At 41.7% G+C, this 17,600-nt stretch overlaps 2 protein-coding genes across 2 annotated transcripts in view; one reads left to right on the top strand and one right to left on the bottom strand.

Annotated features, from left to right (window-relative positions):
• LOC137025118 (uncharacterized) overlaps positions 1-17,600 on the bottom strand; it is a 35,960-nt gene that overhangs the window by 9,536 nt on the left and 8,824 nt on the right. Inside the window, exons 2-3 of the mRNA XM_067393149.1 lie at positions 16,159-16,254; positions 4,857-5,432 (exon numbers count right to left, since the gene is read on the bottom strand). Of these exons, the coding sequence (XP_067249250.1) occupies positions 4,857-5,432; positions 16,159-16,204 (622 nt within the window). The 5' untranslated portion in view covers positions 16,205-16,254. The remainder of the gene's footprint in view (positions 1-4,856; positions 5,433-16,158; positions 16,255-17,600) is intronic.
• On the top strand, positions 14,522-15,415 carry LOC137024257 (uncharacterized). The gene has a single exon (XM_067391581.1). It carries the CDS (start codon positions 14,522-14,524, stop codon positions 15,413-15,415), a length of 894 nt encoding a protein of 297 aa, XP_067247682.1.

The following is a 17,600-nucleotide window of genomic DNA, read 5'->3' as shown; positions in this document are numbered from 1 at the left end:
AGACTGGCCATATATGATGTTGTTATTATTAAATGTCTATGAGGAGTTAATCACAGTGTAAAACATGACATTTCCTGTTGCTGGCAGGTGGCGCTATGACTGCAACTGAACATTGGCATATAGATATCTTCAGGTCAGGACTCTAATAGAACTTGTGAAGTTTGGGGCAGATCCAACATCGTATGCCTGAGTTACAACAACTTCCTGTTTCATGGCAAAACATCGAACTTTGGCAGGCCGCTATGGCCACACCCTTCAGCGAAAACTCTAGATCTTCGCAATTTAACGTCACAAAGGCCTTTAGATTAGACTGACCAAATATGATGTTGATCTGATTAAAGCTCTAGGAGGAGTTCGTTAAAGTACAACATGTGGAAATGGCAAAAACTGCACACATTTTGCAAAGAAAATTCAAAATATCTCACTTCCTGTTGGTTTTCAGATTTCACTCCAAGAGACTTTTTTGTAGGTAATGGGCTGTTAGATGTGTGTACCAAATGTCATACCTGTACGTGAAACGTAGTGTCAGGGGTACTTCGTTGAAATTTTTTAGGTGGCGCTATCGAGCCATTTTGCCACACTTAATTCTGAAACCCATTTCAGACGTAAATTTTCACCACTTCTGACACATCTGCAAAGTTTCATGAGTTTTCGAGTATGTTTCGGCCCTCAAAAAAGTGATTCACCTTACATGGCGAAACATCAGACTTTGTCGGTCACCACGGACACGCCCTTCAGCGAAAACTCAAGATCTTTGCAATTTAACATCTCAAAGGCCTTAAGATTAGACTGGCCATATATGATGTTGATCTGATTAAAGCTCTAGGAGGAGTTTGTTAAAGTACAACATGTGGACATGGCAAAAACTGCCAAAATTTTGTAGAGAAAATTCAAAATATCTCATTTCCTGTTGGGTTTACAAACTTTGCACCCAGGGGCTTTTTTGTAGGTATTGGGCTGTTACATCTGTCTACCGAGTTTCATAACTGTACGTGAAATGTAGCACGAAGGGCGCTTAATTGAAATTTTGTAGGTGGCGCTATCGAGCCATTTTGCCACACCTAATTCTGAAACCCATATCAGATGTAAATTTTCACCACTTCTGACATGTGTGCAAAGTTTCATGAGTTTTTGAGAACGTTTAGGCCCTCAAAAATGCGATTCATTTTGGAGAAGAAGAATAATTGGCTGAGCAATTCCAATAGGGTCCTCACACCATCGGTGCTCGGGCCCTAATGAGGACTGCCCTCTGTTACAACCACGCCTGTCCCGCACTCCGTTTCCCAGAATCCTCCCTGTTCATCACCTGTTTGTACTTCCCTCGTCAGCTTTCCTGCCATCCCATTCCCTGCACCGGTCTATCGTCATTAGCACTCCCTTTAAGTTAAGACGTTTCTCAAAACCAAGTTCGCAAAGTTCGGACTCGCATCCTTGGTAGTTTGGACTTGGCAAGTTCGACTCAGGAGAACGGACTCCTGTGGATGGGAGAACACAAGTCCGGTGATTCTGCAAATGGAACAGCAGCGTTCTTGATAACATCACTCAGCTCGCTCTGGCTTCTCCGGTTATCTCTGTATGTATATTTTAGCCAAGAATAAAACACCACTCTGCCTCTTTTCGTTTTATTTAAAAAATAAACAAAAACATTAATAGCCTCAGGCAACGAGTCATTAATTTTCTGCAATGTCTGCATATATTTATAACAAAACGAAACATTAAACAACCCTGCCTCATATAAATTTCAAAACTATTAAACATTCTATTTGTGCATAATCTGATTATCTTCACTGTAATGAAATGAAATAGGCTTTAACATAAAACAAAACCATGTCTCTATTTGTTTTATGTCAGTTTTAATCATCGGTAGCCATTATAAAAATGTATAAGAATATACAATAAGAAATAAAGTAAACAATTCAGTCAAGCGTACAAAATCAGCACTTTAGTAAGATACAAAAGTTAAATAGCCATATTTAAAATTATGCAATGTCACATTGCCCTCAGCCAAAATGGAGCCAGCGGCAAACGTTAGAAGAACTAGCCGAGGTAAGGCTGCTCTTGGAGCGCTGAGCGTCCAGTGATCTCCTGGATCTCAGATCAAATTGTCAGAAAGGTGCTATCTTTATCAATAAACCACAAATTTGAGATTTAAACCAGCACATTCTCGCCTGAAAAACTCTTAAAACTACATATCATGACATATTAACAGTAATATGTTTAAATTACACGGGTTTTCTCCTTTACTATTGATGCTTGCTGGTTAGTGCGAGATGCATTCTGGGATACCTGGCCGTCTCAAGTCTGCACAAGTCACCTCACGATGCATCCTCGATAAAAGGGCGGATCAAGAACACATCCGGGGATTTGAACGGAACTTGGCTAGATGCGAACTTTGAATTGGAACAGTACTTGGACAGCGACTGATGACGTTTCACAAGGCCACAAGAACACAAGTACAGACAAGTACACATATTGAGAAACGGCTTTAGACTCACTCCCTGCACTCCCTTGTCGGTTCTATTGTTTGCTTCATGTTGGTGTTTAATGTTCCTTTGGTAATTAAACCCAGTTTCATGTTGAAGTCGATGTCTGTGCCTCTCTACTACAACTGTGACACCCTCATAACTCTGATAGTATTGTCTCAGTCTGTTTATTGTTGTAGAGTGAGAATCCATTTGGGGTATCAGAAGTTGACTGTCTGAAAAAGATTTTTATAAAGATATCCCAACGGACTTTACAAAGTCAGTCAAGGTTGCCAACCAGTCGCAACAGAGTGGGCCGTGGGAGTGCATTAGCAGGCATAGCTGTCCTCTGAGGGCGAAGAGCCAGCTGTGGTGCACTGAACGGGAGGCTAACCCACCCCACCCAGGTAAGCTTGGTCAATATCTGAACCGTAGGCCTAGGAGGTACGGTAGTGATCAGAAGTAGACCCTGAGATAATATAATCTAAGAAGAAAATATTATATGCCTACCTGACTCCTCCTGAATCTATAAAGGTAAACCTTTTACAGGAGTTGAGTAATATGAATAGAGGAAGTGGCTCGTGACCAAGATAGTGTTACGTGGTCGTGGCAGAAACCACCCAGGGAGTGATGCGGCACAACGGTAGGGGGCGCTATTAATTAGAATTAAATGAATTGCTAATTAAAACATTGAAATAAAAATATAAAGCCTGTACAAATACTAGAAATCAGGAAATAATGGAAATAATTGGGAATCATGCAACAAATAATATATTTATAAATGTTATATTCTATTATAACATTTATGTCATTTTTTTCATCATGTTTCATCATGACGTCATTATGTTGCTGTTTTGCTGCCACCCAGTCACTGCATTGTTGACCATGGTTTCGAGTATCAATGTACACTGTATTACCAAAAGTTTTGGGACGCCTGCCTTTATGTGCACATGAACTTTAATGACATCCCATTCTTAATCCGTTGGGTTTAATATGGAGTTGGCCCACCCTTTGCAGCTATAACAGCTTCAACTCTTCTGGGAAGGCTTTCCACAAGGTTTAGGAGTGTGTTTATGGGATTTTTGACCATTCTTCTAGAAGCTCATTTGTGAAGTCAGGCAGTGATGTTGGCGCTATAATTTATCCCAAAGGTGTTCTGTCAGGTTGAGGTCAAGACTCTGTGCAGGCCAGTCAATTTCCTCCACACCAAACTCGCTCATCCATGTCTTTATGGACCTTGCTTTGTGCACTGGTGCGCAGTCATGTTAGAACAGGAAGGGGTCATCCCCAAACTGTTCCCACAAAGATGGGAGCATGAAATTGTCCAAAATGTCTTGGTATGCTGAAGCATTAAGAGTTCCTTTCACTGGAACTAAGGGTTCAAGCCCAACCCCTGAAAAACAACCATAATCCCCCTCCACCACACTTTACACTTGGCACAATGCAGTCAGGCGAGTACCGTTCTCCTGGCAACCGTCAAACCCAGACTCATCCATCAGATTTCCAGACAGAGAAGTGTGATTGGTCACTCCAGAGAACACATCTCCACTGCTCTAGAGTCCAGTGACGGCGTGCTTTACACCACTGCATCCGATGCTTTGCATTGCACTTGGTGATATAAGACTTGGATGCAGCTGCTCGGCCATGGAAACCCATTCCATGAAGCTCTCTACACACTGTTCTTGAGCTAATCTGAAGGACACATGAAGTTTGGAGGTCTGTAGCTATAGACTCTGCAGAAAGTTGGCGACAACATGCGCTGACCCTGCTCTGTGAGTCTACGTGGCCTACCACTTTGTGGCTGAGTTGCTGTTGTTCCCAATTGCTTCCACTTTATGATACCACTAACAGTTGACTGTGGAATATTTAGTAGTGAGGAAATTTCATGAATGGACAACCTATCACGGTACCACGCTTGAATTCACTGAGCTCCTGAGAGTGACCCATTCTTTCACAAATGTTTGTAGAAGCAGTCTGCATGCCTAGTGCTTGATTTTATACACCTGTGGCCAGGGAAGTGATTGGAACACCTGAATTCAATGATTTGGAGGGGTGTCTCAATACTTTTGGCAATATGGTGTATCTGCCTGTTCCAGTGAACACAAGAACATGCATTAATATCAGACAACTTAATCCAGATATTTTAATCAAATCTGCAAATTCATTTGAAGAACCAAATTAGCCAGCGATCTGTGAAATCATCTCAGATGTATTAAGTGAATTGTATTGGTTTTCATAAAAGCCAACACAAAATTGTTTAATCTAGTTTAATATAGACAAGTATTTACATGCAAACCAATATGCTGATATCCTGAAGCAACATGATGTGATTGCAGCATAAAATGTTTATTTACAAATAAAGATCACATTTACTCAAATATTTTGTTCACTCACCTCCTTCTGTGGCTTTTGTAGCAAAATCTTCATATTTGTTACAAGTCAAGTAACATCCATCGTTCCCTTGAACAATGTCCTCAAATGTCGCTCTAAGGTCAGCAGAGGTGCTGTTTCTCCCCAGTCTGTAGTGTCTGTTCAAACACTTGTGAATGATTTCCTTTATGACGTCACTGACTTCAGTCGGCTCAGCACTGTCTGGCTCTTGAGTCGTGAGCACCAGGGTGTGTTCAAACACACTGTCAGAGAAACAGCGGAGCACCGTCTCCACACACACTTTCTCTTCTCTTGAACACTCATCAGGTTTGAGGACCAGAACGATCACATGAGGTCCTGGAGCAGACAGAGACACACACTCCTTCACTCCCTGTGTGATCTGACGCAGTGATAGATCAGGGTTGAGCAGCAGAGGCATGTTGATGACGGTCATGTGTTTTCTTCTGATTCTCACACTGTACAGCTCTTCATCATCTGAAGGAGGTTCACTGTCAAACGCTGCTCTTCCTAAGATGAAGTTTCCCACTCGGCTGTTCTCTGACACACTCCTACCCAGAAGAACAATCCTCAGATCACTCACTGAAACACACAGCACACATGATGTTACTATAAATCAATAACAAAACACAATACACATACCAAGGGCTGAAAAGAAATATGCAGAGATTGCTTACAAAGTTATGTTAGATATACAAACAATGAGGGATTCAAACAAACAACATCCATAACATTGTACAATTTAAAGACAGAGAGCTGAAGAATAATATTCAGAGAAAAATGTGTTTTTAAGAGAGAAGATGCCTGACGAATGTCTTGAGGAAGGACATTCCACAACACTAAAAGACCTGGCACCCATAGTTTCCAGACTAAACTTAGCATTACTAGCAATCCTGCATTAGAAGATCGTAAGGAATGAACATAAGGCTGAAATAAGTCAGATAAATATGTAGGACCAAGGTTATGAAGAGCTTTGTAAGTAAGGATTAATTCACTTAAAGTTAATACACAAGGAAACCAGAAGCCAATGAAGGTGACAGAGGATTGGAGTAATGTGCTTATTCTTGTGGGAGTAATCAAGTGGGCTGTTTTGAACATATTTTAGTCGTTTGATAGTTTTAGCTGAAAGGCCATAAAGAGATGAGTTACAGTGACGAGCGTGCGATCACGTGTGTGATCACCACATCTAGAGTTTTATCTTGAGTTTCTACTCTTTATTCTTCTACTATTGCAAAAGTTTTATTATTGCAACAAGATACGCAAAATAGGAAAAGACTTATTACAAATCAAGGCTGTGAAGGCATTCAGAATCAGGTGTGGACAGCTGAGTGGATTTGACTCTGTGATGAAGTGTCGTCGAGTGTTTGTGGCAAAGCCGCAACGTGTTCCAGCTGACTCCGGACAGAGGATTGTCTCAGGTATCTACAGGAAAGCTGAGTTGCTTTCTGACTGGAACTGGGAGACTAGTCAGGATCAAGTGAAAGATGAATGCAGCAATGTACAGGGACATCCTTGATGAAAACCTGCTCCAGAGTGCTCTGGACCTCAGACAGGGGCGAAGGTTCATCTCCTAACAGGACAACAAACCTAAGCACACAACCAAGATAACAAAGGAGTGCTTTATTATGATTCAGACAGAGTAACAGGTCATAAATAAGACTGGGATTGCAACAGTCAAAATATTTAATCCAGTTCCATCCAGTTGAGGATCGTATTCATCACGCCGGTATGGACGGTCTGTTGAGGAACTGTGGCACTGGCTGTTGTGTTGATGATGTCTTCACAATGGATGATCCAGTTGACTCGATCTCTGCTGATACTTCAGGGCTGCGTTGTGGTCGTGTCCAGTTGAGGATCGTATTCATCACGCCGGTATGGACGGTCTGTTGAGGAACTGTGCCACTGGCTGTCGTGTTGATGATGTCTTCACAATGGATGATCTAGTCGACTCAATCTCTGCTGATACTTCAGGGCTGCGTTGTAGTCGTGTCCAGTTGAGGATCGTATTCATCACGCCGGTATGGACGGTTTGTTGAGGAACTGTGCTACTGGCTGTCGTGTTGATGATGTCTTCACAATGGATGATCTAGTCGACTCGATCTCTGCTGATACTTCAGGGCTGCGTTGTGGTCGTGTCAGGGCACCGGTCCTCGGTCTCATCTGGATACGGCCCGGATCCGGTTGACTACGGTAAATCTCGGGATAAACAGAAAGACTAATATTAGCGTAGATGCCATTCTTTTTCTGATGTAACGAGTACATCTGGTGTTATAGGAAGTGTTCCCGGTTCCGGCTGACCTAATTTATGCAGCCTAATAATCCTTTAACGGATTTGAAAATATAAATTGATAATGTTGTTATGTGTATGCCAGGTTAAAGAGATGCGTTTTTAGTCTAGATTTAAACTGACAGAGTGTGTCTGCATCCCGAACATTAGTGCCGATGTGAATAATAATTTTAGAGTATTTACAATTAGCATTAACCAGCACTTTTAAATTTGATTTGATTTCAGGCGCTCTGGCTCCCGGCAAACATGTGACTATGGTGGCTGGTGTCTCTATTTTCACGTTCTGTGTAAAGTAATCAGCAATAACTAGGGCACTTTCAGCAGGATTCTCAGTTGGTGCGTCACTGAGTGGGGAGAACCTGTTTGATGTTCTCTAATCGGAACGTAAGAGCGGTGTTTTGTCCCATGACTAGGCCATCTCATGGTCACCCAATTGCCCTGCTGCACGGGGCAGAACTGAACAATGTACAGAGTTCACTAAGCTAGTTGGATCTAAAACAATGTCTAAAGCCCTTGCATTCTTACTAGAATTAGTGTTTGTTAGAATTTAGCTAACTGGCTAACAAAGCCAAACCGAGTTGGTCTTTGTTTAAACAGCAGCTTCTGCTTTTAAATAGGGAACTGCTTCATCTTTCAGCCATGGTGAAAATCCAGCATTGAACTCGTGTAGATTCTGGAAGCTGCCTTTCGCGCCACATCCAGTGTAGACAATATCACTAATTATAATGGGTTCTATCATCTTTTGATGCGTTGCGCTGCTTGTGCCCAGTTTAGACAATTCTTCTGCTTTCATAATGCAGCACGACATGGCCTAGCCCACTTTGTTGCGTGTTCCTGTGGGCAGGGTTTATGTTAATTGCAGGGTTTATGATGTCACCAACATCATGGGAGGGTGGGCGCACTGGAGGCTGGCTTGGAGAAACTTAGGATGGGAAGCCTCAAGTTCAGGGGACCAGGCCAGGTCCAACAGTTCAGGGGACCAGGGCAGATGGGCCTTTGTGGCCTTGCCCAGGATATCATGCTCAGCCACTAAGGCTACGGGTATAAGTTCAGTTTATTTATAAAGCACATTTAAAAATGTCTGCAGGCCGACCAAAGTGCTGTACACTTAGAAATAGAGCTAAGAGAGATTAATAACACAATATAATCAGACAGAGAGGAAGCCGATCTAATATAAAGTGTAATTTTTTTCTACAATGTGGGGCCAGCCCCTTCAAAAGCTCAGTTACTCCTTGATTTTAGCAGGGTTCTGGGTATCTGAAGGAGGAGTTTTGTTTCAAATCTAAGACTTCTAGTGGGACAATATAAATCAAGTAGATCAGACAAAAAAGAAGGAGCTAAATCATTTATGATTTATACACCAGTAATACAATTTTAAACTCAATTCTGGAATTTATCGGGAGCCAATGAAGGGATCTCAGAAGGGGGTAGCATGATCAAATTTCCTCTTTCCCTTCAGGAATCTCGCCGCAGCATTTTGAACAAACTGTAACGCTGCATTCACACGGGCCGGCGTTAACCCTTCTCATTTACTTTGAATGGGTGAAGTCATGCATTGCCTAACTGAATTGTGGGTTCCGTCACGTTGCAAGTGGCAGAAGTTGAAGATTTCTTAACTTTTCAAGTGCCAACGCAGGCGTCAGCCAATCAGTTCTCTTTATTAAAACACCCTAGAGAAGTGGTTCCCAACCTGTGGGCCGCGAGATAAATTAAAATTAATTTAAATATATTAATACAATTCCTTAATTTAATTATTAGTACGTTACATTTAATAAATTAAATTAATTAAAACAATTAAAACATTTAAAACAAGGCACCACCTCTTGTACGTATTCCGTTATTGTTTCGGTTCAGCCCAGTCTGTTTCTCATCGTGCTGCTGTGAAATACAGACTGAATGGTGGCTCAAAACGCAAACTCTCTCAGTTGGAAAAAAGAAAACCAGTGTCGCTAAAAAGGTTTTGATGGATGACGATAGTAATGAAGGTAAAGACGATTACAGTGACATATAGCAGTCATACATTAGGCATGCGCGAGTCCATTATTATGCGCAAACAAACTGTGCATGTGCGCTCTCGACTCACTGATCGCTAAAACATCGCATTTCTGCATGAACACAGTTGAATATATATACGTAGCTGTCAAGATTAATGTAGGCTGTGGGCTGTGCCATGTTGATTCAGAGAGGAGGTGGGCCTTGGCATGAAAAAGGTTGGGAACCACTACCCTAGAGCAGTCGCTAGCCAATTGAGTTTGAGCAACATTGGAAAGTAATGTGATTGGCTGTTATCACTATAACGGTTGCGTCAACACAAGCTTCAGACACGCCCTCCGTCAGGCATTAACACCGACGCCCTGTGTGAATGCAGCGTGAGCGTGCTGTTTGGGAGATATGCCAAAATAAAGAGAATTGCAATAGTCCACAAGGTAATGAGAGCATGGATAGCAGTCTCCAAAGAATGCTAGATTGTCTCAGATTATGACAACTTTTTGTGACTATATGTAGTTTTCAAGTTGGAAAAGATGTTCAGTTCCCACTTCAAGTGAATCCAAGTTCCTAGGACAGCCACAAGATGCTAATGCTATATAAGGAGGGCTGGTGTAAACCCATGACAGGATGACTGAAATTAAGTGTTTGTTTTTTAATTAAAGCATGTTCATTCTTATCTGGAAATTTAAAAAAATAATAATAATTTGGCATCTATTTAATCTTATAGGAGCCAATGGCTCTTTAATTGATTTTAGAAATAACAAATCGAATTACATTTCATGTTTAACCACTCCAGAGCCAGCGTCAAATGTCAGTGTTGTGAATTAATTTAGAGTAATAATAGTAATTACAGAATGTTTTATTAATTGTCATTGATAATAACAGATAAAGTTTAAATTGTCATATATTGGGTTGTTCAGCTTTAAGAAAAGTCTACCCATAATGCATAGTGAGCAAGTGAGAGCGCGCAGAAAAAGAACATGTGACTGATTCAATGTGTGTGTGCTGCATCTGTGTTATCCAGTTCAAAAAACTTCAGTAAACAGTTCGTTAATTTCATTTCAAGTCATCAGTGGTCATTATTGCTCACTAAGAAGAAAAGACACGACAATCGTTGGTGCCAAAACCCGGGATAACTAGCAAGCAATGTCCAAATGGCGAAGCGACTTGAAAGACTACTCAGAAAACGGAGAGCTGTGCGCGGTTCCACCACGAGACTTTTGCAAGACATCAAAACAGGGGTTAGCAAGGAAGATCCGATCATTGACAGATTAAGTGAACTGTTAGCCCTGTTATCTGCAAAGGAGGGTACGCTGCTGGAGTTAGACCATGAAATAGAGGAAAGGATAGACACTGATAATCTGGAGAATGAAGTCGCGGATGTTGAGGAATATGGAGAGCGAATCATCAGCCCAAAAGCAGGCTGAGTGACGCAGAGCCCTCGCAGCGTGGACAAGTTAATAATCAGCAAGTTCAGCGGTGAAATTAGCTTGTGGCAAGACTTTTGGAATCAGTTTGAAACCACTATTCACAAAAATGATGCACTGAGCAAAACAGAGAAGTTTAATTACTTAAAGACGTATCTAACTGGTGCTGCTTCAAAGGCAATAGTGGGACTGATGATGACAGACGGCAATTATGATCACGCGATCGATCTGCTTCAGAACCGGTTCGGAAGAAAGGATCTGCTCATTAATGCGCATATGACTAAGTTGCTGAATCTCTGCCAAGTAAAGAAATCACATGATGTCGCTGCTCTGAGACAACTTTACTATGAATGTGAAGTGCAGATCCATAGCTTAGAATCGCTGGGTGTCGTTTCAGAGGCATATGGCAGCCTGTTATGCCCTGTTCTGCTACAGATGATTCCAGATGACATTGCTCTCCAGTACAGTCGTCAAAGAGGAACCAGTGATGAATGGAAGGTCTCAGAAGTTATGGAATTTCTGCAGAAAGAGATTCTGAGCAGAGAAAGAGCCATTCAACTGATTAAGCCAGGTAATTCCAAAGACAGTCAAAGCTATCACAAACCATTTAAAAGGCCAGACACATCAATTGAAATGAAGCAGAAGAAGCATCACATGCCGTCAGCTGCAGTACTGCAAACCACCAGTCAAAGAATAACAAACTGCCTTTTCTGTGACAGTGCAGCACACAAAACAGAACTGTGCCCAGAAACTGACATTGCTGCACGGAAAGAAAAATTAATGAAAATGGGATGATGCTTTGTTTGTCTTGGGCCAAAGCACATTGCAAGATTCTGTAAGGCCAAAGTGTGCTGTAATGCGTGTGGAGGCAGACATCATAGTGCTGTATGTGAGAAAAGAGAAACGCACACTTCAGATGCTGACGACAAAGACGATGTAGTTTCTTCTTCTGCTTCACATTCTGTTAAGATACAGCCCACTAAACAGAACAACATCGTGCTGCTTCAGACTGTAAGAGCATGGGCAGATGGACCTGGTGGACGTAAAAGCATTCGTTGCTTACCGGATAGTGGCAGTCAGAGAAGCTTCATCAGTGAAAACACACTAAGAGCTTTGAAATGACCTGTGATTAAACAAAAAAAGTTCACTCTGCATACTTTTGGCTCAGCAGCACAAATAACATCAAGGCGCAACACAGTGAAAGTAATTCTGCAGAGCATCTGGGACAAAGAGCAGAAGGTTGAAGTAGAAGCGCTCGAGACCCCCCAAGTATGCACCGCTTTGATGAAAATTCCAGGTGAGCACATCCAACGAAACGAAAGGCTTGCAGTTGGCAGACTACCCAGACCCCAGCACTTGTGATACAGAGTTGTCAATGCTGATTGGTGCAGACTATTATTGGAGTATAGTATCAGGCCAAGTAGAAAGAATCACAGATGTACTTGTGGCCATTGAAAGCATTTTTGCATGGTCAGTGCAGGGCCCAGTCACAATGTCCAGTGTTTCTGATGCAGCATGCTTGCATGTACAAATTAATGAAGACACACTGGTCTCAGAACGTCTGAAGGCCTTCTGGGAAATCGAGTCCCTTGGCATCAACATGAAGCAGACAGACAGTCCTGAAGAGGAGGAGGCTCTTCACCTGTTTGAAAAGACAACTCAGTACAAAGATGGTCGATACGAAGTGGAGCTACCATGGCGACCTGACAAACGAAGACAAAGACGTGGTGGAGGGCAGGTTGTCTCCAAATGCTGTGAAGTACTACATGCCTCATCATGCTGTTCTGCGGGAAGACAAGGTAACCACAAAGCTCAGAGTAGTGTTAGATGCCTCATCACATGACATTGGCTCTCCATCACTAAATGACTGTTTACTTACTGGTCCTAACCTGAATCCAGATCTGCTCAGCATACTGATAAAATTCAGACTGAATGAGATTGCATGGTCCCACTTTATATTAAGTGGCCTTAACTACTATGTACTTACATCAGAAAATAAGTACAATGTACTTATTGGGTTCATATTGAATTGCAAAACACTTTTGCTGCTATTGAGGTGGGATACAGGTAAGGTTAGGGAAAGCTTTGGTGGTTTGGGTAGGTTTAAGGGTAGGGGTAAGGGTTAAGGGATGGGTCAACAGTGTAATTATAAATGTAATTACAGAAATTAATTACAGATGTAATTACATGCAGGTGTTTTTAAAATATAAGTACAATGTAAAAACATGTACACAATAAGTGCATTGTATCAAATGATTAATTTAAATGTAAGTACATAGTAGTTAAGGCCACTTAATATAAAGTGGGACCGATTGCATTTACCGCAGACATCAAGAAGGCTTTCTTGCAGATTTCTCTTGCTGAGAAGGACAAAGATGCAGTAAGGTTCCTCTGGCTTACTGCACCACCCCATGAAGAGGCAGGTGAGAAGCTGCGTGTGCTTCGGATGACGAGAGTGGTGTTTGGAGTGTCCCCCAGCCCATTCCTCCTGGCAGCTACAGTGAGAAAGCATCTGAAGGGATATGAAGCCCAACTACCCGAGGTAGTAAAGATAATAAAAGAATCACTTTATGTTGATGACTTCATCTCAAGTGCAAGTGATGTTAAAAATGCCTTCTCCATAACTACTGGTGCAAGAAAGATTATGTCTGCAGCTGGCATGGACCTTTGCAAGTGGACGACCAACTGTGCTGCATTGAAGGAGAAATGGAAGACAACAGTGAGTGAACTCGCAGAGGAGACAGAAACGCATGGATCTGTTTTGAAGGTACTTGAAGGAACTAAAACAGATGATTTTGTCTTTGATCTGACTGCATTGCTGGATGCTGTAGCTACAAGAGAAAATACCAAGAGAAGTGTTCTAAAGCTCTCTGCTCGCATATTCGTCTCAATAGGCTTTCTTACCCCATTCACTGTGCGAGTGAAATGCCTTTTCCAAGAGATGTGGATAGGAGGCCTTGGCTGGGATGAGGAGCTGCCCACAGATCTTGTCAATGATCTTGCACAAGACTGGCAAGGATGGTGTTCAGAACTTCCACAGATCCACCACATCATTATTCCTCGCTGGTATGGAATAAAATCTGAGCACAGACACGATGCACAACAACTCCACGTGTTCTGTGATGCAAGCGAGAAAGCTTACAGTACTGTTGCCTACCTGCTGCGAGTAGCTGATGATGGAACAAAGACCACATGCCTTGTTGCTTCAAAGTCCAGGGTAGCCCCCCTGAAGAAGATATCACTGCCTCGTCTTGAGCTCATGGGAGCAGTGATTGGAGCAAGACTAGGAACCAGCCTTTTAAAGCCTTTGAATGTGGAGCTACATCAAGTTCACATGTGGACAGATTCGATTAACGTGCTGCAGTGTATTCGCAGTCCAGCTCATAAATGGAAACAGTTTGTGTCAAACAGAGTATCTGAAATCCAGTCTCTAACCAACCCTGCAATGTGGTCTCACTGTAAAGGCAAGTTCAATCCAGCTGACCTCCCCACCAGAGGTCAGACTGCAGATAAACTGAAGGAAAGTGAACTCTGGTGGAAGGGACCTTCATTTCTGACTGCACCGAAATTGTTGGAAGAGAGTGATGAAGAACAAAGTAATGAAGATGTCACTAATGAGCAAAAGCAAGATCAGCAAATCATCGTGCAACTCAGTAGCAGCAGTGACCAAGAGGGAATGGAACCTGTGCTTGATTTAATGAAGTACAGCAAACTGAAGACAGTATTGCGAGTCACTGCTTGGATCAAACGGTTTGTGCACAATGCAAGTTCAAGCTCCAAGAGATGTGGGGAGTTGACTGTCAATGAAATGTTTGAGGCTGAGAAGTACTGGATAAAAGTGACTCAAGATGGCAGCTTTAGCCATGAAATCAATTTGCTGAAAGCTGGTAAAACCCTGAACTCAAAAATCAGAGACCTAAAACCATTCGTTGATGAAGATTAATTGCTCTGTGTTGGAGGCAGACTGCATGGATCCATGGATTCTTCCCAGCAAAGACCGATATTGTGAGCTGCTGGTTCAGCACAACCATGAATTTATCATGCATTCCGGTCTGAGAGACACACTCGTACAAATCAGAAGTAGACACTGGATTTTGCGAGGCAGACAAATTGTGAAGAGTATTCTGTCCAAATGTTCTGTGTGCAAAAGATTCAAGGCAAAGCCCGCACAGCAGGACACTGCTCCATTACCACGAGATAGATTAACAGAAAGCCCTCCATTTGAAGTAACTGGTGTAGATTTTGCAGGTCCACTGTATGTGAAGAGTGATCGTGTGCAATGCAAGGCTTATGTTGCTCTGTCCACATGTGCCGTCACTAGAGCAGTGCATTTGGAGCTGGTTTCAAGTCAGTCAACTGAAAGTTTCTTGTTAGCACTCAAGCGATTTGTTTCCAGAAGAGGACTGTGCAGAGTCATTTATTCAGACAATGCCAAAACCTTTAAAAGAGCAAATCAAAACCTTAGCGAGCTGTGGGAAGCCATCAAAGATCCACAACTGCTGGAATACTTCTCAGGGAAGGGCATCACCTGGCATTTCATTGTGGAACGAACAGCCTGGTGGGGTGGATTTTGGGAGAGGATTGTAAGGTCTGTGAAAACATGCCTGAGGAAGGTGCTGGGAAGAGCATCACTCACCTTTGAAGAAATGTCTACACTCATCTCAGAAGTAGAGGCCACACTGAATTCTAGACCCCTTACCTTTGTCCACAACGAGCTCGATGAGCCACAACCGCTAACGCCTGCACACTTCTTGGTGGGTGAGCGACTTACTTCACTGCGCCCAAAACCATTTCCGGCAGACCATGATCATCCCACTGTCAGTAAAGAAGACATGACAAAACGGTGGAGATACAGGAACTGACTCATGACTAATCTCTGGAATTGTTGGAGAAAGTACTATCTACTGGACCTGAAATCTGCGCATTCCTGCAACACACAAAAACCTACTGAGTTAAAGATAGGTGACATAGTTCTCATCGGAGATGCCAACATGCCAAGACAAAGCTGGAAGTTAGGAAGAATTGAAGAGCTGTTTTAAGGCAGAGATGGAAAAGTTAGATCCTGTGCTGTTCACACATCCACAAGGACTGTGTTAAAGAGACCCATTCAACTGCTTTATGCATTAGAGATTTAAGTTGATGAACAGTTGTTCATGGGGGGAGGATGTTGTGAATTAATTTAGAGTAATAATAGCAATTACAGAATGTTTTATTAATTTTCATTGATAATAACAGATAAAGTTTTTTTAAATTGTCATATATTGGGTTGTTCAGCTTTAAGAAAAGTCTACCCATAATGCATAATGAGCAGTGAGAGCGCGCAGAAAAAGAACATATGACTGATTCAATGTGTGTGTGCTGCATCTGTGTTATCCAGTTCAAAAAACTTAAGTAAACAGTTAGTTGATTTCATTTTAAGTCGACAGTGGTCATTATTGCTTACTAAGAAGAAAAGACACGACAGTCAGAAGGATTAGCTGAAATAAGTGATTGCCCAGACCTTGCAAATCTAAAAATGTATGTATGCAGTTAGCTGTAAAATAACTACAGATAAATAAAAATAGTTGTTTTGTTGGACAGAAGTCTGGCTGTGTGTATATCTCACCTCTGCTCTCTCTGCTGGACATCATGATATTCCGTTTCTCATCCATCTCTTTCTTTAATCTTCAGCTGCTCTGACTCCTGAGATCTGTTCCTTTTCCTTTGGGAGATTAAATTGATTTCTTTAAATAAAGCTTTCTTTTTTCACATGATGAGAAAATGTCATTTTAAAATGCATAAATACACTGGCAGTATTTTGACGCCAAAATCCTTTGTGTTTATAAAATCACACTACAGAGAGTAAAATGCAATAATGTTGATAATTAAGTGTTAAGAATCACTAAAGGAAAAAGGAACAACAAGAACAGAAAAAAGAGAAAAAAGGGTTAGTTCAGCCAAAAATGAAATTTCTGTCATTTATTACTCACCCTCATGTCGTTTCACACCCTTAAGACCTTCATTCATCTTCAGAACACAAATAAAGATATTTTTGATGAAATCAGTGAGGCCTGCATTGACAGCTAGTTAATCACTTTCAATGCCGAGCAAGGGACTAAAACATATTTAAAACAGTTTATGTGACTACAGTGGTTCAACCCTAATGTTATGAAGTGACAAGAATACTTTTTGTGCACCAAACAAACTTTATTCCACAATATCTAGTGATGGCCAATTTCAAAACACTGCTTCATGAAGCTTCGAAGCTTTACAAATCTTTTGTTTCGAATCGATGGCTCAAAGCATGTATCAAATTGCCAAAGTCACATGATCTATTGAAATTTCGAAAACATTTAAGACATATTGAAGCCTTGTTTACTGAAATCACGTGACCACCGTAGTCACATGAACTGTTTTAAATATGTTTTAGTAGCTTTCTGGGCACTGAAAGTGATTATTATCTTACTGGCAATGCCTCACTGAGCTATCGGATTTCATCAAAAATATCTTAACTTGTGTTCTAAAGATGAACGAAGGTCTTACAGGTGTGGAACAACATAAGGGTGAGTAATTAATGACGGAATTTTAATTTTTGGGTGAACTAACCCTTTAAGGCTGGAATACATTACACGAATATTACCACAAGGCCAGTTACAGTTGCAACAGTTTGTTTACACGCAACATCACAGGGTGGCGCAAAATGCAGTTGCAGGGCAGGAAGTGATTTTCTACAAAGGGAAGCACTATGAAATGCCTATGTCATTAATTGTTGCTCTAATTGATCAAACCAAGAAACCACAAGGAGCAATTTTCATTTTCCAAAAGTTGTTGTTCATCAGGGAGAAAAAATGTCTCTTACTGCAGAACACGAGAGCCACTTTACATATCCCTTAACATACCCGTCTCCACCCCCTGGATGTTGTGTTCTGCAGTGAGGGTCTACTGAGAATATGCGCTGATATGCGCTCTCGATGTGCACTTTTGCTGAGCCCGCACTGGTGCAAGCTCTGCAGCAGACTTCTTCTAAAAAGACAGTCAAAGGGACGTTACGTCACAAAAGCGCAGACT

The sequence above is a fragment of the Chanodichthys erythropterus genome, chromosome 8 (genome assembly GCF_024489055.1).
Source record: "Chanodichthys erythropterus isolate Z2021 chromosome 8, ASM2448905v1, whole genome shotgun sequence".
In the NCBI taxonomy this organism is placed as follows: Eukaryota; Metazoa; Chordata; class Actinopteri; order Cypriniformes; family Xenocyprididae; genus Chanodichthys; species Chanodichthys erythropterus.
This window is presented reverse-complemented; position numbering and strand designations above follow the sequence as displayed.